This window comes from Idiotropiscis lumnitzeri, chromosome 4, assembly GCF_059441095.1.
Source record: "Idiotropiscis lumnitzeri isolate Australia: NSW breed Sydney's pygmy pipehorse chromosome 4, RoL_Ilum_1.0, whole genome shotgun sequence".
Classification (NCBI taxonomy): domain Eukaryota; kingdom Metazoa; phylum Chordata; class Actinopteri; order Syngnathiformes; family Syngnathidae; genus Idiotropiscis; species Idiotropiscis lumnitzeri.
In genome coordinates, this window is record NC_142394.1 from 1,916,632 (window position 1) to 1,938,577 (window position 21,946).

General features: G+C 40.1%; 2 protein-coding genes across 5 annotated transcripts in view; one reads left to right on the forward strand and one right to left on the reverse strand.

The window, feature by feature from the left end:
- Window positions 1-5,501, reverse strand: part of fbxo38 (F-box protein 38) — a 37,741-nt gene extending 32,240 nt beyond the window's left edge. For 2 of the 4 annotated variants that reach the window (XM_088294434.1, XM_088294433.1), the window contains exons 1-3: window positions 5,350-5,500; window positions 3,238-3,458; window positions 2,627-2,760 (exon numbers count right to left, since the gene is read on the reverse strand). In XM_088294434.1, the coding sequence (XP_088150560.1) occupies window positions 2,627-2,760; window positions 3,238-3,404 (301 nt within the window). In that variant the 5' untranslated portion in view covers window positions 3,405-3,458; window positions 5,350-5,500. Of the gene's footprint in view, window positions 1-2,626; window positions 2,761-3,237; window positions 3,459-5,349 lie in introns of all 4 variants that reach the window. The other 2 variants (XM_088294435.1, XM_088294436.1) reach the window with 1 other exon arrangement.
- A 6,341-nt stretch (window positions 5,502-11,842) lies between these two features.
- magt1 (magnesium transporter 1) lies at window positions 11,843-21,946 on the forward strand. Its single transcript, XM_088295151.1, has 10 exons — window positions 11,843-12,005; window positions 12,338-12,507; window positions 14,606-14,723; window positions 15,062-15,202; window positions 17,738-17,878; window positions 18,019-18,108; window positions 18,197-18,260; window positions 19,452-19,526; window positions 20,872-20,962; window positions 21,042-21,946. Exons 1-10 carry the CDS (start codon window positions 11,925-11,927, stop codon window positions 21,055-21,057), a joined length of 987 nt encoding a protein of 328 aa, XP_088151277.1. The 5' UTR covers window positions 11,843-11,924; the 3' UTR covers window positions 21,058-21,946.

Consider the following 21,946-nt stretch of genomic DNA (forward strand, 5'->3'; position numbering starts at 1 on the left):
AATCAAAACCAAAACTATCACCGAACATGCACTGAACAGCATACAAGCAAACAATTAAACAAAGATTTTGCACAATTTGCGCAAAACATGCATCTCTCATGCCATTCATGTCCCAAAAAGAAATAAAAATAACACTAAACAAGAACTGCGAAGCATTCCGGGAGTTTTTCATCCTCAGTCAATCAGAGGGGTGGTTAGAGAGATGTCGTGAGTGGTGTGCTTTGGGCAGCGTTTTTCTTTTTTTTTTTTTTTGCAGAGTCTGTTGTCTAAACCTGTGATGTTTCTTGCTTGCAATAACATGAATGATAAGACAGAATAGGACATCGTGGACGGCTGCGCTTTTATCCAGCTTTCTCCCACATGTACATACTGGTCTGTTCTAACTGACTGTCTCAAACTAGGGCTGGGCGATAAACCAAAAATTTACCGTAACCGAAATGTATTACAATAACCGACATCATTTTGCCCATGTCTGTAAATTCAGTGTTTAAAAAAAAAGAAAAGAAAAATCTTTTCTGTCTGCGGCTATGTTCATGTCCCTTTAAGACGGCAACAGTGCGTGTAGTCACGTGACTCCACTCATCTGAACAAGAAAGAAAACTGACGACGCTGTTGTAGCAGGCGATTCAAATCAAGAAGCGGCTGACACGGCTGAAGACGAAGTAACATTCGTTGAAATTGTTCCTGTTGCGCTTGTCCCAAAAAGAAATCTGTCGTTTGGAAATATTTTGGGTTCCATAAAGACAATGTTTGAGCAGACGAACACAAATTAAAAGTGCGTTGTAAGCACAAAAACAGCACATCCATCCTTTTCTTTTTCGCCACCAACAACACAACCATGCTGTTGACTCAGAGCTTGTGCTAAAAGCTCAAAGTGAGAAGCAAGGTTCGACAAGGGACAACAGCCCATAATGGAGGAGACACCATACGAGAGAATGTCTAAGAGGTGGACGCGATAGCCTAGCACATAGCTAAAGATAGACATGGATCCCTGATTGAGCCTGACTGTGCATTACATAAACAATTGGCGTTTTTTTGGTGGATTTATCGTTATTGAGGTAGAATTGCTCAATCTATTGTGATATTGATTTGAGGTCATATCGCCCAGCCCTATCGCAAACCATCACCAGCAGTAGTGTCCACAGAATTTATTTGTCACAGTCAATTCTGCACTTTGTTGTCTCAAACTTTAGCCAGTAGTATGTGCTAACCTGGAGTGTCAAATGCGCTAAAGTGGTCTGGAGAAGAGAACAGCATGTGTACAGATCTATGGATCTCAGACTATACGCACGACGCTCCGCATTACAGGGCGACCTGTCTGTTTTGGAGAATATTTGGGACTTTTAAGTGCGCCTTATGGTTGTGAAAATACAGTACCGTGCGGTCCACCAGCCAGGTACGCAGAGCGCCGACTCTGGCTGCCTGCATCTCGATTACTATATTTTCCGGACAATAAAGGCGCACCTGTATATACTGCATGTACAGAACGATTTTGTACTGTGAATGTACATAAAGGTACTTATACAGATTGTTAAAACAGTGCCTTTTAACACGGCCACAACTTTGCTAACTAAAACAGAAATGACTCAAAGAAAAAAAAAAAAAAGATTTATTTAGCGTGTTTTCTGAACTACGGAGCGCCCCTGAAGGAAAAATCCACAGAAAAGCTGCTCCGTTGTATTAGCTGGATGGTTCAAGATCTAGGAAAAAAGTAATGGCTTGTGGTCCGGAAAATAGGGTAAATACACCAAAACGGTCTTTTAGCCAGTGTCAAATATTACCTACTTTTTGTCGCCGAATTGCGAGATGCATTGGAAGGCGCGGAATGAACGGCCAGTGAGGCAAAGTGCGTCTACCAAATTAAAAAACATGCTGAACTAGAGCAATGCCGCAACACGAAAATGAAGATGCGCCCGTTTCAACGCTGCTCAAAACACTTTCTGTCGCCAAATTGTCAGGCCCATCGAAGCAAGGCTGTTTCCTGTGCAGGCGCACTCAGACAGGCGTAACACAGCGCCAAACTTGCTAGACAAGACTCGCGTTGGCACGATGATGAAGTTACGCCCATTTTTACAGCGAGCACCAGTTTCCCAAAATAGGGCCTCGAAAGTTCATTTTACTGAATCACTTGTTATATATTGATTCTATTCTATAGTTATGCCAAGTTGGCATTGCAAATGAGAATCTGTGCTCAATTGCCTTAACTGGAAAACCGGACTTTCACATGTGTAGTATATAGATAGTTATTATCATATATTCTAACGTTGCAGCTTTCATTTCACACTAGAAGACACACAAACACGCACATTAGCTATTCTGATAAAACTGACGACACTGAATAATAATGCAATCACATAAAACGTAGGTTTTAGAATAGGCAACTCTTCCTGGTAAGGAGAGGCTGGAACTGATTTATAACCCATTATCTCCCCGGTGGCCTCATCTCAGAATTCCTGACACTCGCACACTTCTTCTAGCTTCAAGTTAATTAAAGCACTTTAACACCAGCTTCTAATTCACCTGCTGGGGACCAGGAGCAACTAGAAGTTCTGTGTGAGAAATGCTGTACTTCCTACTTTTCAAAAGAACATTAATTAATTTTATGACTTGGCATGGAGGGGCTTACCTGAGGGCATATACTCCCACCAGTGACCAGCACAAAGATCCACTACTTTGATCACTCGCAAGTAGAGAGTGACAGCTTCTCTGAGCTTTCTGGACAGACACTCCATGCATATGATGTCCTTCATAGGAAGGTACCTAGAAAATATTAGATGTCTTTTAAATGTAAGGTGATTTTCAAGGATTTAAGAAGTTCAACAATGACTGACAAGGTTTCCAGTTACAAACACTGTATATAACAAATAACCAAACATAAAACTGCTGATCATTTAAGCTTGCCAAACACCATCATTAATGGTTTTCACCAAGAGTGAATTGTGAAATAAGGACTTTTACAAGCTTTTCCCCACCTGGTTCAGGGATTCTGAAGGTTTATGTAGGAGCAATAATAAAAAGGATTTTGTGTGTGTGCCACTTCAAGCTTGCGCACATTGTTAGGTTAGATCTAACAAAGCATCATTTTTTTTCATTTTCCATTCATCAATTCAGTCAAAAAAAAGTGTCTGTAGTCTTACATCTTATTACTGACCCTATACTATATAATGCAGCAGTCGGGAAAATAGACAATATACAATGCATTAATGGTGCTGTGTTGGAAATGAAAAGGAAGCCTACCTGAATATATGACAAAGAACTTCATGGGAAAGTTCGTTGATGTAGTCTTTGGGCTCATTTGGCCTCAGAGGCACTTCCCATACACAGCTGGACACTAAAGGTTGAAGTTTAGAGGCCTTCTTCCTTGGACCCATTGCTTCAATGTTACTGGTAAGTCTCAAAGGCATTTAATTTCCTCTCTTACACAGCCTGGAGATTATTTCTCAGGAAGAACTCCTGCTCTAATGAACAAATTACAGAAAAAGAAAAAGGTATTAGGTAAAAGTGACAGACACAGAGACAAAAAAAACCACACTTATTTTCCCCAATTAAATAATAAAACATCTCAGAAAGAGACCAGTTACGGTATAAAATGGATAACAGAATTGGACCTGTCACAATGCATGCATTTATGCTGACAGAGGTTACAAATGCAAACGCGAGATGTTCAGCCCATTTGCAGTTTCTGTCGGTCAAAAGGCTGTCAGCCGTTTGGGAGAGCTTACTGAAATGGCCAAGGCCAGAAGGAACCAGGCAAGGGTGTTCATTTTTACCGGCCGGCAGGGAGGGAGGGACTGAGAGTGAGCAGTTGACCTGCTCGCAGCTCCGTAGGACTCCCCGTCCTCCCGCCCCGCCGCCTCCGCTTTTATTAGAGCTTGAAGCAGACTCATAACAAAACAGAAACTAGCTCATCATGGCTTACAACGAAAGCAAGGAAACAGAAACTTAACTCATAACAAAAATTAGATTAGACAACAGAAACTTAACTCTAAAGCAAAAATGTAGGTGTGTGTGAGTGTGCAATCATTAATGCAATTAATGTATAAAAACATGATTAGAAATACACAAACTGATTATATGAGGTTACTTGAAGTTATTATGATCTTCAGCTTATCTTACAAGGCCTGGGGTCGCCATTCAGTGTATATTGCTCCAGTTGGCACAAGGTGCAACATGGATATCTCAAAATGGCAATGTGCTCTTTGCAAAGACCCTTTCAACAAATATTTCATCCAGTGAGCCTTCATGATAATTAAAAGCAGAAAAGGGTCCTCGACAAAACGTACATAGTACATTGACAAATCACAATATTTCTCTCTGAGGCATAGTTTTTATTTTTTGTTTTATCTCCCGAGTATGTTTTGTGTGAATAGATTGATTAGGGCCTCAAGCTCAACTGTCTTTCCATCTGCAGTTCTGTTTTTTTCCATAGCTTTCATTATCAAGAATGTACAATACAATACAACACAACTTTATCTATATAGCGAATTTCACAACAATGTTTAATTGAAGATTTTGGTGATAAAAACAATTGTCAAAACAATTATTTAGTTAACTGGAAAATAGCGCTGGCTGAGTTGAATATTTTCCCTCTGTTGTTTACGTTTTTATTTCAATCGTACATTTGATTCTGCCAATGTTTCCGTCTTTCTGTTATCGTCCCATGATTTTAGATCATATCTTAAGGTATTTAGGGGTTAAGTGGTTTTATTACGTTCAAATATCAAGTCACTGCAACACCAACTTTAATTTGGGAGGTGGTCTCTGTCTCTTGCACGTTGCTACATTATTGCAGACGTTATATCGTAATAAACACTCGTCGCCCCAGACGGAATATTTCAAGTGTGTCCTTTCTTAAGTCGACACAAAACATGCCACATGACATTTCACGTCTGCGAATACATGTAAACAGAAGACAAGAGCCCCAACAAATTAAAGAGCTCCAACAAATTAAGCTAAGTCACGAGACGGGGCTTTGGGACCATTTGGCCAAAGTTGAAGAAGCGAAGGATGAAGCCGTTAGTGGGAAATGCGCGACCAAACGTAAACACATGTTCAAGCATAGCTGAGGTGTGCCTCACATTTCCAAGTGTTGCTCGTAATCGCGAGGCTAGCGCAGAAGACAGTATATCATGCAAAGACAGAATGTAAAGATCGATTCATACCACGGAGAACAAAAGTAAACGGAGAATGGCCCTATTTTCGATAACTGTCTAATACATGTGATCGATCAAAATCAAACCAGGTCTTTGTCAAAGCTAGCTACTCGTTAGCATACCCACAGCTAAAATTGTATACACAGACAAAACCTGACTTCAAGTGTGTCACGTTGGAATTGTTTTTACGACATACCGGTATTACGCTTTCCATCCCACGATTGTATTGCTGTTCAGTCATCGCGTGAGCATATCCGAGATGCTCGTACGTATCACGAGCCAAAGGCGAGCACAACTTAACTTCTCATGCGACTGTGGACGGTTGTCATTTCCTGGATCTGGATCACTTGGGACCCAACACACAAGGCCCCGCCCCTTCCCGCCCCTCCCCTTCGTACTTAGCCAGCCGCATACAGCACGCTAAATATGTGCAATCATGCATACGTAAAACAACAACAACCCCCCCCTTCAAAACATCAATATAGAATCTATAGAAAAGTTCTTTCTTTTTTTTGATATAACATCACTTTTTATTGAGTAATTGATTATTTTTTTATTTGATAATGCAAATCTGCGCGAATCCTCAGTGCAATCAATTCATACCAATTCGATCTTATTTTTCATATATTGTTTGATTTTGTTCAAACAGCACTAAAGGGTTGATCAATTACACTCAGCATTCACAAGATGTCACTGTGGCAAAAAACAAGGCCGCTGAAAGTGAGAGATCCAGCTGCAAGGCATACTGGGTAATGTCGTTTTTTTTACTCCCTTTGCGATACCAAATTTAACTCTCGAGAGAAAGTGAGGGTATAAGTAGTGAATCGATGAGAGGTCATGTCAGAAAGTATGCTATTTTGATTTCATTCCGACATGATTGACTGTGTCGTGTTGTATTGTCATCTATATCTTCGACAGCCACTCGAGAGAACTGCAAGTAATTTTGCAGGGCGTCCAATTGTAATGTTGTGATTTCAAGGGGTGGCTATTTGTCGGTGCTTTAGTCCATCTGTGTATTCCCGTCAGTATTTCAGGCACCTCCAGTCGGCCGATTGGCTGTCTCCAACGATGGTTGGCCTGAAATACTGACGGGAAATGGGATGAACCTCTTGTGATTTTTGTATATTGAACATTAACAATATTGAATATAAAAAAATCCAATGCATTATATTCTATTTTACAATTGTAATGTATTTTCCTTGAAAAGTGGATCAATCTCAGTGTCCTTCCGGAGTTGCCTGAGCAAGGCTGGATTGGTGATGGAAATGAACCTCTCTGACACAGCCTTTTTTAATAGATAAAAATTGTATTCCGGTCATATGTCAAAGAAGCCTCTCCATAATGCCTAATAGAACACCTTGGTCTTTTGATCTCCTCCAAAATCATTTAAGGGGGGTCTGTGTCACCCTTTAGTGTTTTCCAAAGCAGTTTGTCAACTTGGAATACAATAAACCGCCTCTCCTTTCCTGAGAATGATCTGATTACAACAAAAGACCCCAAGTGTTTTACGGTACTCATTGGAATGTCTGCTATCTAACTAGCCTTTGTGAGTCTTCACTTTGAGGATTCAACACCTACCAGACACCAACAGAGCCTTCTGATACTTTAATTTGATCAACCCTCAATCTCTTCTTAGTTAAATGAAAATAACTCATGCGATATTAAAATTAGTCAACAGTAAAATATACCTCTTAATCATTAGATCTTTTTAAATATATGCAAAAGGCTCATCGTGGCTAAAAAAGAAAAAAACGCAACAAAAAACAATCGGTTACAAGTCACTTGTTATAGATTTAAATTCCAGTAATGCCACTTCATAACAGAAATAAATTAGAAGCTCATTTTATGGGCCTTGCGCTTAACAAAGTAATTTCCAAATCTTTTTCCCTGTTTTTTGTCTCTATTTCATAGCTTTTTACTTTGGCATCAGGAGGCAGAGTAAAATCCTAGAGTCCTTGATGAATGGACAGAAAAGTCCCTACAGCAGGTGCAAGTGGGTGGGCACTGCAGAAACTTGCAGAATTCGCCCTCTGAGTCTGCGGTGGCGGGGGAGTCTCCTTTGACCCAGTGCCACTTCAGTGAAGAAGCCAGCTGCTAAGCAACCGCTTGGCCTTCCTTTATAACATGATCTTCATCTAGCTAATTTTTTTTCCTTTTTTGCGCGCTTTCACGTCACGGCATTGAGACTCATTGTGACCGACAGGTGATTGGACAAATTCTCATTTCCTCCTGCCATACCAGCCACTCAGCATGACTGACCTGCCCCGAGGTATTCTATTTAAAGAATCAGGTCTGTGGGAATTCCGGACAGCTATTTTTTTCCCTTTCCTTTATGGGCCCTTAAGGCTGTCTGGCCCCTGATGCATCACACCATCGATATTTAAGTCAGTTATTTAAGCCACTGATCTCCGATGTAGTTCTCTTGAAGAAAGCCATGTGTTAGACTGTGGTTTGAGTTTGTAGCGCAGATTTTGTCAATTATATTACTGTGTAGTTGACACTACCATTGAATATTGTTAAACGCAATGTTAAAGTTTGCTCGCATTGAAAAAAACTGTCATGAAATAGTGGCTACCCTAAAATGGCTTCACTTAACTTTTTTGGGAGTGAGGCTGACTCAAGGTGGTGCTTAGTCTTCTACGTTGTGGGCAGCTCCTGCAGACATTTACACTTAAAAGCTATCATATGCTGTAGCCACATTATCATTTATTTATATTTGGCGCGCATGAAGATGGAATCCAAGATACTGGACTTTCTTTCTCAATCTCTACATCTCAGCTACACCTTCCAATCTCGCAGCTGTCCAGCAGGCACAGAGATCACAACAGAGGACAGGCCATTCTTGCCACCTGAAGTCCTTCAACATAATATTACAGAGGTACTGATTAAGAAAGTAGCTTATGTTTTTTCTGAAACTCACAGAGTCATTCAGCCCCTATGATTCCATTAAATCTAGTTTTGCACTCGACCTCAAACTCATATAAGTGTAAGAAAACTCAAAAATGTCTGTGTAGTTTGTCACACATCCAGATCATGTAAATTTGCCAAATTTGACTCAAAGCAACTAGGCTATATATATATATATATATATATATATATATACAGTGAAACCCCGCTACTTCGCGGTTCACCTTTCGCGGGTTCAGTGCTTCGCTGGTCTAAAAAAAATATTCAAAAATTAAAAACTTTTTTGCCCGGGCACGATCTGGGCTCTCCATTCGCTCCGCTCCGCTCCGCGGGGGCATTGTAGTTTCGCCGAGCGGCACGACGGGGCGCTGGAGCGGTTAGACGGCCGGCGTGCGCCGAAGAAGAGCGTGGGCGAAGAGGAGAGTGGACGAAGAAGAGCACGTTCCCCCGGGCACGATCGGGGGCAACGTTTCGCGCGGTTCGGACTGTACCAGAGCTCCGGCCGGCGTGCGTGGCAGTTAAGCCGAAGAGGAGCACCTTTCGCCCGGGCACGAGCGGGGCGACATTTCGCTCCGTTCGGGACCGTACGAGAGCGCCGGAGGAGGCCGGCCGGCGTGCGTGGCAGTTAAGCCGAAGAGGAGCACCTTCCGCCCGGGCACGAGCGGGGCGAAATGAAACCGAGTTCAACCGAACTGAGACACGCTTCGGGGGAGCAGGTCCGGCGTACGTGACAATTAAGCCGAAGAGGAGCACCTCTTCCGCCCGGGCACGAGCGGAGCGCGAGGCTGTCAGTTATGAATGAATCAATGAATAAATAAATAAATGAAGAATGCCACCTTTCATTTCACAGGGCACACCGGACGGCGTACCTGCAGGTAAAAGTCGAAGTAATTAAATAAATACAAAAAGAAGTAATTGAATAAATACAAAAATAATGGCTGGGTAATAAAAAAATAATAAGTTTTAATAATAATGAGGTTTTTTTTGTTATAACATGAATTTCACTCTCTCTCTCTCTACCCGTATTCTATATGGTGTACTGTATACAGGGGGTTATACTGTATACCTGTATAGGTTTTTTTAAGCATTTTTGAAGGGGCGCTGCTTCTTCGCGGATTTTCAGTTTTCGCTGGTGGTCTCGGTCCCCATTAACCGCGATAACCGGGGTTTCACTGTGTATATATATATATATATATGTATATATATATATATATATATATATATATATATATATATATATATATATATATATATGGAACGTTTGAAGCATTTAGGATCTTCAAACAACAACAGTCAAGTTGCCTTGATTCAAGCTTGGAAAAATCTGCCTTAAAATGTTCTCCAAAAGGATGAATGGCCTAACACTCCGTATTGGGACACATTTTGTTTAATTGGTATATACAGTAAAAGGTATATTCTTAAAGATGCGTGCATAAAATGTTTATTTTAATTATGAATATTTTATTTTGTAATGCCTTTTTGCATGCTAACAAGTGTTTGGTTGTCTTATACTCTTCCCCGGGTTTTTATGCTGTTCATACAATGTTAAAAAGTATCAGATATATTGTAAGAGCGGCGCAGTGGATGACTGGTGAGCATGAGGGCTTCACAGTGCAGAGGTGCAGGGTCCGGCTCCGGCCTTCCTGTGCATGTTCTCCCCGTGCCTGTGTGGGTTTTCTCTGGGTACCCCGGTTTCCTCCCACATTCCAAAGAAATGCATGGTAGGTTGATTGGACACCCTAAATTTTCCCTAAGTATGAGTGTGAGCCCGGATGGTTGTTCATCTTTGTGTGCCCTGCGATTGGCTGCCAACCAGTTCAGAGTGTACCCTGCCTACTGCCCGGAGAAAGCCCTTGCAACCCTCGTGAGAAAAAGCAGCTTCGACAAAGGAAGGATGGATATTGTAAGATTAAGATAAGTATTAAGATACGCAGAGCTGGGCAATTTTTGTACCCTCCACTTTTTACATTTTTATTTCCAAAAAATGTTTAAAATATTGTATGAATTTCCTCCCACTTCACAATTGTGTCCCATTTGTTACCGATTGTTCAAAAAAATTCTAATTTTATATCATTATGTTTGGAGCCTCAAATGTGTTCAAGGGGGCGATTACTTGTGCAAGCCACTGTAAATAAAGCTGCCTTGCCTTGCCTTGAGTTAGTTCCAGTGACGAGAACTCAGTGGGAATGCTTCAGGATTCCAAAACATTTTGGACAATTCCATGCTTCCAACTTTGTGGGAACAGTTTGGTGCTGGGCCCATTCTTCTTTAGTCTTGAATATGAATTAATGCACAAAGCAAGGGCCATAAAGACATGAATGACAGATTCTGGTGTTGATGAACTTGACTGTCTTGCACAATTCCAAAACTCAATCCGGTACAACGCCTTTGAGATGAATTAGAGCAGAGAGTGAGAGCCAGGCCTTCTATTCCATTGTGATTCATCTTCTATAAATTGTGAATGAGATGTCACTTGAATTCATATGTAAGTCAAGGCAGGTGAGAAAATACTTTTGGCAATGAAGTGCATTTCAAAACTTGTATATTCAGATGCTTTTTTCTATTCCACTCTGAATGTTTTGTTGTTCTCCAAACGTTTATGGAGTTATCCATCCATCCATCCATCTTCTGTACCGCTTCTCCTCACTCGGGTCGCGGGGGGTGTTGGAGCCTTTCCCAGCTATCTTCGGGCAGTAGGCGGGAGACAGCCTGAATTGGTTGCCAGCCAATCGCAGGGCACACAGAGACGAACAACTATCTGCGCTCACACTCATACCTAGGGGCAATTTAGAGTGTTCAATCGCTCTGCCATGCATGTTTTTTTTGGGGGGAATGTGGGAGGAAACCAGAGTACCCGGAGAAAACCCACGCAGGCACGGGGAGAACATGCAAACTCCACACAGGATGGCCGGAGCCGCGATTGAACCCACGCCCGATGCTGTCTCTCACTGTGAGGCCATCGGCCGACTGGTTAGCACCGTGACTTATGGAGTTATGACTTCATTAAAAAAATATATCCATATTAAAAAAATAATTGATAATCCCCTTAAATAAGGTGCATGTAGGCAAGTCACTGCAGAGGGAAAATACTGTTTGAACACACAATGTCCCATTTTTTTGTGAAACACTTCAACAATTTTCATATAAGCATACCATGTTCTTTTGGATTCGTTTGTTTTGTAGCATAGCATTAACCACAAATAAATCATAAACAAATTACAAGAATACCCCCCCTCCAGAAATTAACTATGTTGTTTTAATTACAGTGATTTATTCCCATGTGAAAACTTGCAAGATTTCAAAGAAGTCATGACAAATGGTTAAAATGACAATCACGTTTTTCGCCACACGGGGGTGCTCATTTCCACTGACTTTCTTTCGGCACTGCTTTAGCCAGGTAGCGCCAAAGACGTGAATAGGTAAAATGGGACACGCCTCATTTTGAGATGCGTGTGTACGTGCGCGCGCTGCGTGCGCACGTTTTTGCGTGTACGGGTGTGGACGGCAAAAAAAAAAAAGAAGACCAAAGATGCCTGTGTATTTAGATCAGGGAACCTAACCTTCTGCAAGTAAAATGATATGTTCATAAATTGTTTTTAAATTACCATACCATAAATTTGTAGCACACGTTTTGGCACGAACAAATTTGTTACGACTTGCTGTCGATGGTAATCCAAGAAAAGTGGCCCCTGCCATCATGGCCACCACTTAGGCATGGCGGCGAACCGTGCCGCTATAGCGCTGGTGGACGTATCCATCTGTTCCAACTGCCGCTAAATACCATAGAAGAAGAAATATAACAGCAGAAGAAGAACAACAACCAATAGAAAGTTGACAGGAGGTTGTTGGTTGGAGTGCAGCAGAATGTGTGGAAAAGTTTTATTTTCGTTGTTTATCCTTTTCATATTCTACCATGACTGCATTGACGCACAGAAGAAAAAAGAGGTATTGTGGCTTGTTTTTTTTTTATCAATTGTGGTGTCGGACATATTCATAGCGTATAGTATAGCGTATAGTGGATGGGTTCATGTCATTTGTAACTTCTCTGTCATTCTTCCTGCATTTAGCAGTTAGGCTAACGGTCGTCAGCGCAAAGATAACGTACGGATTGTTTATGTTGACGCGATATCAACAAAGGACCTTGTCATGTTTCCAACCTTTTGCTCATATACGATACTGTGTCCTGCACGTATATTTTATATTGCACGTTCTCTACTGTTTGCTATGGACTACACAGTTGTGAATACATAATCAGCTTCTGTCTGTGTCCTATATAGACTCTCCTTTCTGAGAAAGTGACCCAGATGATGGAGTGGACCTCCAAGCGTTCTGTCGTTCGAATGAACGGCGATAAATTTCGCCGCTTTGTAAAGGCTCCTCCCAGAAACTACTCGGTTGTCATCATGTTTACCGCGTTGCAAGCCCACAGGCAGTGCGGGGTCTGCAGGTATGGAGCTGGCGACATAAAGGGGAAGTCAAATCTAAACATTCTTGACAATTAAATGTTCTATGCGCCGCCACTAGTCTAAACACGGCATTCTGGTCAATATTGCGTTTGTAGAATATGAATTAAGCAGCAAAATCTACCCGTTTTTATCCATCTCATGGGCCGAGGGGTCGTTTTGGCGCTCTCTGTCATCAGATAACGACCAGTCATGGCGTCTTTACCACATGTGATGGCCTGTCTATACACAAACTGTGATCCTTGCACAATGTGAGTCCGGCCGGCATGTGCACAAGGTTGGCCTCTTTTATTACGGAAACTACACGAGGACAAAACATGTAGTGATGCCTCTGCACAATCTGTGGTACACATTTGTAAAACTCTCATAAAGTATATATGAATGGTGTGAGGATAAGCGGCATAGTTGATTGATGGATGTGCAAAACGTTCATATTGCCTTGCGCCAGTGGAAAAGTGATTTAAGCTTTTATTTTCCATCTATCATCTGTCTGTCCATCCATCCATTTTTTTTAAATCAATACCCACCACAATTAAACAAAACACTAATCAATGACGCATGAAATATACAAAACTGATCAAACAATCAACATTTTAGTGTGTGTGAAATAAAAAAATACACATTCTAAGGTCTCTATATCTTCATTACAAAGAGCAGTTAATTTGCTCAATATTTTGTCTCAGAAAATCATGATAAGCGTAGATGCTTTATTTTTGTCTTTATTAAGCAACCAGCATCCAATCATATTTGCCGTAAAACATGAGACTTATAAACTGAGCACACAAGCAACATACTCAACTGTGCATTTTAACAACAAAAAGAGGGCAGTAGGTGGGGTTCACCCTGAACTGGTTGCCAGCTAATCGCAGGGCACACATAGATGCACAACCAACCGCGCTCACACTCATACCGAGGAGCAATTTAGAGTGTTCAGTCAACCTGCCATGCATGTTTTTTGAAATTTGGGAGGAAACTGAGTTCCTGGAGGAAACGCACCCAGGCCCGGGGAGAACATGCAAACTTACTCCACACGGGAAGGCCGGAGCCAGAAGCTAACTCACGACCTCTGCACTGTGAAGCCATCGTGCTAACCAGTCGGGAAAATAAAATCACTATACTAATTATTATTTTAACGGCCTGTTTAAGTCTCCTTCCAATTTGACCATTTTCTATTTTGTGTGCAAAGTTCTATGAGTTTTCTCCCAGGTTTAGAACCTTTGAAGACGATTGTTCATTAAAATATGACCTCTATGAAAAAGGCCCCAAAATTTTAACAAGTTCCAAAGTAAATTCAAAATGGCGGACTTTCCTGGGAGGTTAAGCACATGGCTATAGAAGACGTTTTTTAGGTCTTGGGCTGTTATATGTGCCACCAAATATTTGTAGATCTAGGTCAAACGTAGTACCGGAATGGTTTGTTAAAAATGTGCAGTTTTTTTATAGGTATTATCCCAGTGAAATTGCCATAGTTAGCGAGCAAAGATAGCCGACCTTCTGCGCATGCGTGATTCACATCGTGCGTGGGTCACAGATCTTGTATTGACACCGGCTGCAAGATTTTATCGCTGCCTGCGTGCCTGCTGATGATGTCACGCTTTAGCATGTACTTCAATAATATTATTCTTTCTACCCCTAAATTAAAAATAAAATTAAAACCGTGTATTGCTGCCACGTTGGAAAGTTAGCTCCCATCACGCTTCTGCTGATGCCTGAGAAGAAGCTGCTGACATCACCATCAGGCGTGCAGGCAATCGACACACCCCAATAAAATCTTGCAGCCCGATCACTTCTGGTACCCGCAACAGCTCACCTGCTTTCTTTGTTTGGTCATGAGGCATCCACAAGCTGAGCCGGCAGCATTCAGCAGAATACCGTGTTCAGACTTGTGGGACCACAGAATATATTATTGTAAAAACATTATTGACTTGACTTCCCTTTAACATGCACCTCTTGCATATATTGTCATTGTTTCGGGCATCTTTGAAGTATCCAGTTCCATATTAATCCATGTAAAGCAGTGAACAGACCCAAATAAGGACAAGTGAAAGATGGATGGAATTCAAATTTGTGTTTTCATTTCAGACAAGCAGATGAAGAATTTCAAGTGCTGGCTAACTCTTGGCGTTATTCGTCTGCCTTCACAAACAAGGTCTTCTTTGCATCTGTCGATTTTGATGAAGGATCGGATGTCTTTCAGATGGTGAGATGAGTTTGATAAACCTTGAACTATGCTGTTTATCGGCCTTTACTCAAGCTAGCCATAACTACTCAGTAACGTGACTCTCTGTAGATGTCTCATGTGTATGTATTTCCGAATTACCTGAGTGTCAACAAAACCTCGAGTCACCAAATGCTTCTTAAGCATCCAGATTAACTAGTGTGATTCATTAAGTTAAACAATCAGCCCTTGTATGAACGGTTGAATGAGGTGACTGTTGAAAAGTGCTTTGAGTATCCAGAAATTAGTGTCCATTGTCAATTTGTTTATCATATCATCGGGGCCTTTCTCATGCAATACGTTTGTGTTTTATGTTGCAGCTTAATATGAACTCTGCGCCAACATTTCTCCATTTCCCTGCGAAAGGGAAGCCCCGTAAGTCTGATAACTACGAGCTCCAGGTCAAAGGCTTTGCAGCTGAGCAGCTGGCGAGATGGGTGGCGGACCGGACTAATGTGCAGGTATGTGAAACACCTCAACATTTAAAATAACAGACATATCTTTTTTTATTAATGTTAACTATATCTAGGTTTTGTTGCCCGCAAGGAAAAAAAATAAGCGTACGTTAAACTTGACATTCAATGCTTAAAAAAAGATTCAAAAGCAAATAACTATTGTTGTCATCCTTCACTCAATATTTGTGTGAAAATGTTTTCAGGAGGGTCATATACACTGGGAAAACTTTAGGACAAATGAATACAAAACACCAGGACAAACTACAATCCTTTCAAAAGAAAAGGCTTGAGATTCACAATTATGTGTGTCTCCTGAGCCTTGAAACTTTTTTTTCTCAAGTCTCAGAAATGCTTTCTTACTAGAACCTCACAACCCAAATCTGTGGCATCACTTTGAAAGGGTATGCTATACTCATTTAAATCACAATGTCAAGTTGTCTCTCATGAGTGTACGTCATTTACACTTCGGGCAAAATAAATTTTTCACTCAAGTATTCATTTAAACCATTTTAAGTGTAACCAGTCTGACATGTAGTGGCCGCTGAGATGAGCTCCAGCCATGAGCCTGAACCAAGGTTAAATTATTTAACGAAATAACAAACTAAAACTGAAAAAACATTTTCGTTCACAAAATAAAAACAAAAATGCCTTCAAAGAATGAAAACTAACTGAAACTACGTTTTATGTTCATAAAACTAACTATAATATTGCAAAAAAGTCCTTAGTTTTCATCTTTGGCTGTTAATTTAATAGGAAAGCCTTTGGGGTTGATTTTAAATGTATTTATGTCGATTCTACTGCACGCCTGACAAAAGGACAAACACTTATCTGTGAATTGTAGTCCTCTTAAGGTGTGTAGCAAAGAAGCAACATCATCAAGCAGCAGCCAATTACAAAAAAAAAAAAAAGCTAGCAGATGACGTCGCTCCTCGGAGACGGGTTTGCATGTGTTGTCTTTGGGTCAAATGGCTCACCTGCTCTCTCCCCAAAAAGCTCGGTAAAAAGTCCTTGTTTCATATATCACAAAAATGTATACAGTATACAAAAAATAGTACACTATTAACTGTGTTTAATACTTCTCAACAAGAATTCAATCCGCAAATCCACTTTATAATATCGCAATTTGGCAAAAAATGCAATCGAGATTAATTTAATTAGGGTGCACGCATGCACTGCACTTATTGTAATTCAAAGTCTGTGGAATGTTAAACTGTATCCTGTATTATCAAATGTCTTACAAGTAATATTTTTGTTGAATTTTTACTATAAAATCCTTAGACTGGTGTTTTCTACTCTTGCACACAAGTAAAACACCAATGTCTTTATAAACTAACTAAAACTGAGTTTTTGCGAAAACGAATAAAAACTAACAGTACTCCTGGAAAACAAATTTAAACTAACTTAATTTAAAATAACAAAACTCAAAACAATTAAAACTAACGATAATTAAAATTATGAATAACCCTATAAATTATAATAACCCCGCTCTAAACCAATATTGTTTTTGGCAGGCATTTTAGATTTAGTCTTAGTCTTAGTCATTTGGACAAAAATGCTCATTAGTCTTCATCAGATTTAGTCATTCCTATTTGTGATAGTTTTAGTCGATGAACACTTAAAAAGGTTTTAGGCGACCGAAACGCAAAAAAAAGAAAACTTTGTCTAGTTTTTGTAAAGTTAATTTGATCAAAACTCAAAAAGGTTTGAGTCCGATTTAGTTAAAAATAAGCATACAAGGTTCACAACTTTCTGATGGACTACAAAGGCTTATGCATTACAAACATAAAAAATTAGTAACAGTGGAATCAATGCTCATTGCTACAAAATAAGACAAGAACCAAAACGTTTTATTTGGCAACTGTTGTGGCTTTATTTCACTTAAACCGACATAGAATAAAAACATTTTAACAACATAAACTTGTAGTAGACATTTTCTAAAATACAGTACCACAAGTACAAACTCTATCAAACATATGTCTTCTTTACTTGTAACAGCTTGCTGTTATCAGAACCATGTAGCCTACCGAGTGTCACTGTCGCCATGGTCCGGCAAAGAAAAGTGTCTCAGTGTGTGTGAGCCAAGATGCATGACCGCAGACATGTTTGTATCTGTGCGCGGCGCATGCGCCCTTTGTGCTGTCCCGGTGGTGGGCATGCCCAAACGAAGGATAAATTGCACCAGCATGGCATTTTTTGAAAGACAGATTACATGTACTCTAGGAAGGGATGTCAAAAATTTTGAGCGCCTGGCGAACCACAGGCTAACAATTTCCTCCCGTTTCGTCTCGTCAATGAAAATTCATGTACGTCACGTCATGTTTTCGTCATCAAATAACCTCGTTTAGCTCGTCATCGTCTCGTTATCATGAAAAAAAGGGCATGAACGAAATATTTTCGTCATCGTCATTGTTGACGAAAATAACAGTGTTCTGAACAGAATAAATGGAATATAAAAAAAAAAAGTTTTTTTTTTTTCGATAAGAAATTTGAGCTGTGGTATTGTCATGTTTGTATGTTTTTTAATTCAATCTTTGTTTTTAGATTCGAGTCATTCGTCCTCCAAACTATGCTGGGCCTCTCCTCCTTGGTTTTCTCCTTGCTGCTATTGGTGGACTGGCATATCTACGAAGGAACAATTTGGAGTTTCTTTTTAACAACAATGTTTGGGCCTTCTCTGCACTGGTAACTCTGAATGGAACTCACTAGCGCACAGACCTCAGCCAACCGCAACATTTACTACTTCATACTGAAGCTGCGTTACCAATTTGGGGGATGTTGATGCAATCTGATGACTCCTGTTAACTTAAAAAATCTTATTTCAGTGCTTTGTCCTAATCATGACCTCTGGCCAGATGTGGAACCACATCAGAGGACCCCCATATGCGCACAAGAACCCCAACACTGGCCAGATCGTAAGATGACTGAAACTTACCGAGGAGTAATAACAATTTTGTAAGCTTAACCAGTTCTTTGTCAAGTAACGTCGTTTTTTTTCCCCAGAGTTATATCCATGGCAGCAGTCAGGCCCAGTTCGTGGCTGAGACGCATATCGTCCTACTCTTCAGTATCCTTCAGCTGTGTGCAGTCTCTGTTCTTCTCTTATGCAATGAACTTTCGATCGGGACAAATTATTTTGACGTGCGCAGATTGACAAAATGTATTGCCAATAGTAAAGGAACAAGAAGCCGTAGTGACATCCGTGTCAACAAAACATCACTCTGTCCATTTCAATTCAGTTATTTTGCATATTTTTCTTGTTTGCAATGTTACATCGGGTTAACACTTCCTGATAGGGTTACAGACCCACTCAGTATTGTGCCTGCCATGTCTTTAGCTCGGGAAACGTGTAGATTGGCGTCATGGAAATGCAAATTAAAGACGGTTTGCTACGAAATTTTGGAATAAGTGTATTAATGGGCGCCAATCGTATTATCAATCAACATAAACCACCCCTCTCGTTCGGATTAAAATCTTGATTGGAATGGGCTTGATTGAGTCAGTATTCCAAATGTGATATGAGCATTTTTACTCCGATCCGGCTTTTAATCCGAACAAAGGTGTCCATGTAAATGTAGCCAGTGATTGGTGCTCAGAATGGCAGCATGCTCTAACCAATATAGAAAAATGGATGCATGGTATAGAAATGTTTTTGTGAATGATGATTTAAAAAGTGATACTAACTTAAAATTGTTTACTCTTTTAATTTGGTAATTCTAACAACATGCAGAATACCTTGTCTACAAAATTAGCAGCTAATCAAAACAAAAAAAAAAGGAATTTAAAGTGTTAGATCATAGGTGTCAAACTCTGGCCCACGGGCCAAATTTGTCCCGCAGTGTAATTATATTTGGCCCACGAGGCTATACTAAATGACTACTATACCATTTTACATTCAAATTGATAATACTAAGATTCAAAATGATAATAGTAATTTAAAAAAGTAAACATTCTATTGCTTTAATAAAACCACTTATAATAAAAAGTTTTCAATAAAAAAAAAAAAATCTGCATTTATATTGTTTTTAAAAAATTAAATTCTGGCCCGCGGCTTTGTTCAAGTTGTACTTTTTGGCCCACTGTGTTTTTGAGTTTGACACCCCTGCATTAGATAAATACATGAAGTTAAGATGCACGACACAATTGAGGTTTGCTTGTTGGCGTGGCCCTCAACAAGATGTGATACACAGTTTCTCAAATAATGAATTGCCCACCCATGGATTAAAGTGACTCAACCTTGACCTCCATCCTGTGTCAGATGCTGCGGTTACCATGGGAATAGTGCTGTTGTGTGAGGCCGCCAACTCCGATGTAGACATTGGAAAAAGGAAGAGTATGTACATGCTTCTTTTTGTTGACTGCCACTCTTTAGTCGATTCAGTTCAGTTTAGCCTTGATCACGTAAAAGCACAGCAGTTATCTCAACGCTCCTTTCAGATAAAACTGGTTGAGTGTGACCTGTTGTATTCATTTATAAAAACCTCACAAATCTGGTTCATTGCAATGATAAAGAACACGTTTACCAGGATCAGCAAGAAACCTAGAACAGAACCAGTGTGGGCCTTGAAATAACCCTCACACACACTGTCTCATGTCATGTTATCCACGCCGCTTATCCTGTACAGGATTGCGGGAGGGTGCTGGATCCTATCCCAGCTGACTACGGGCAAAAGGCGCACTACACCCTGAACTGGTCGGCAGCCAGTCACAGGGCAGACATAGACACAGTCACTGAGTGGGAACCGAACCCAGGCTGCCCGCACATAACTCAGGCGGATATGCCACGACACCATCAGTGCATATCCCACACACTTTAAACACGTACATTTTCTGAGAGCATACTTTTTAAATGCCCTAAACCTATGTACCTGATTGTTTGCATTATGGAATTAATGGGGCTGAACGATTTTAGGAAAATACTGTATCGCAATTTTTATATATTTTATATATTGCAAGATGATATTATTGATGAGATGCTAAATATTTAATGTTTGACATTGAGCACCACGTTCTGGTCTGAGAGCGTCTGCTAAATTGCTAATGTAGCCCTCGTCTTATTTTATGTCTTGGTACGTATTGATTGAAATACAACATTTCTGTACATAGCTGTTAGCTTTCTGTCCTGTTAAAAGTCAACAGCACACCTATGCACTTATTTTGGGTCTTTCCCAACTCTCTATTTCACTTTAGCGATTAGCACGCTTATCAAGTCCTCGTTGACCTCCTCAGTTATAACGCTACTTTTCAGTGGGGTCGTTTATTTGTCATCATGGAGCAGATGATCCGCGTCACGCAGCTCGTTGCCGCTGCTGTCCACGTACTTGCATATAGTACAAATAAAGTCCTGCTGCTGTGCAAGATAACCTGGTGCATAGCATTTAAGCAGCATCGAAAATACTGGAGGTGACGGCGCGATGCCTTTTATTTTTTTTTAAAGCAGTGCGGCTCCTGTTAGTGTGACGTGCTTCATGAGTGCTAGGCACAAGAGCCCTTTAAAAAAAAAAAAAACAGCTTTAATCTTGACATTGCATAGTCTGACATTGCGATTTAGGTCCCAAAACGATAAATTGTTCAGGCCTAATTATTAATACACCAAATGTAATGTTGGTTCACTGTTGTGTGTTTGAAACATCCCTCAATGTAATTGTTTGATTTGTGTGTGTGTGTGTGTTTGTCAGTTATGTGCGTTGTAGGTATTGCTCTGGTGGTGCTGTTCTTCAGCTGGCTTCTGTCTATTTTCAGAGCAAAGTATCATGGCTATCCATATAGGTAGGCATTTGAAGGGGGAGTTAAGGAAATGTCCGTTGTAATATACATTATACTAAAAATCTCTTTGCTTCCTTAACAGCTTCCTGATGAGTTAGGACTGAATGGCATCCTCTTCCGGACCTTAATAGCCAAAGTGCCTCCATGATACGTTTTATTTGCCATGGGAGAATTGTCACAGTGTTGTTACTGTCAGACCTTATTCTTCCTCTGATCTGTTGAGCCAAAGATGTTTGTGTGTTCACGGTCCACACACACATTCTCACACAGTGCTTTACAGAGACTTTCTTTGTTTTTGTATGAGTGAGTTGATTATCCCATGTAGTGGAAGGGAGCAGTCATCGCAGATCATTTGATTTTTAAATGCCTCATTTTCCGACTCCTTTGAAATGTTTTCCTTGTTAGGATAATTTGATTCGAAAATTTAGTTTGTCTAGATTGAAGACTACAGCCAAAATGAGCATTTTTTTTATTGAATCTAATTACAGTATAAAAAGCATACTGTGGGAACAACAAATAATAATGTGAAGTTTACAAAACTGTTTCAATTTTTCACTTAACTCATTCACTACCATCTGAGTAAAAAAAAAAGACGTCTTAAGCCGTCAATGGCAACAAACGAGTTAAATTATCTTAGCTTCTCTGTTCAAAACAACCATTAAGATTAAATTATTATATATTAATTAAATAATTGAATGCTGGTTCCAATGTTTGACTAGTTTTTTTTTATTAAGGTTTTCTATTACTTTATACTAAAATGTAAAAGACTGTGTTTAGTAAATGTTTTATGCAGTAAGAATAAAAAAGGTCCCAATGTTACACACACATTCGCATGGATTAAATTTTGGGGATCCTCGTGTTAATGAAAGACGCACAATGAAATAACTTGAAATTGTGAAAAACTAATAATGAATTAGAGATGCAATTCTTGGCGAATTGCATATGATGGCTGGGAAGCAGAATAAAACTTTGTGGAAGAATGTCAAA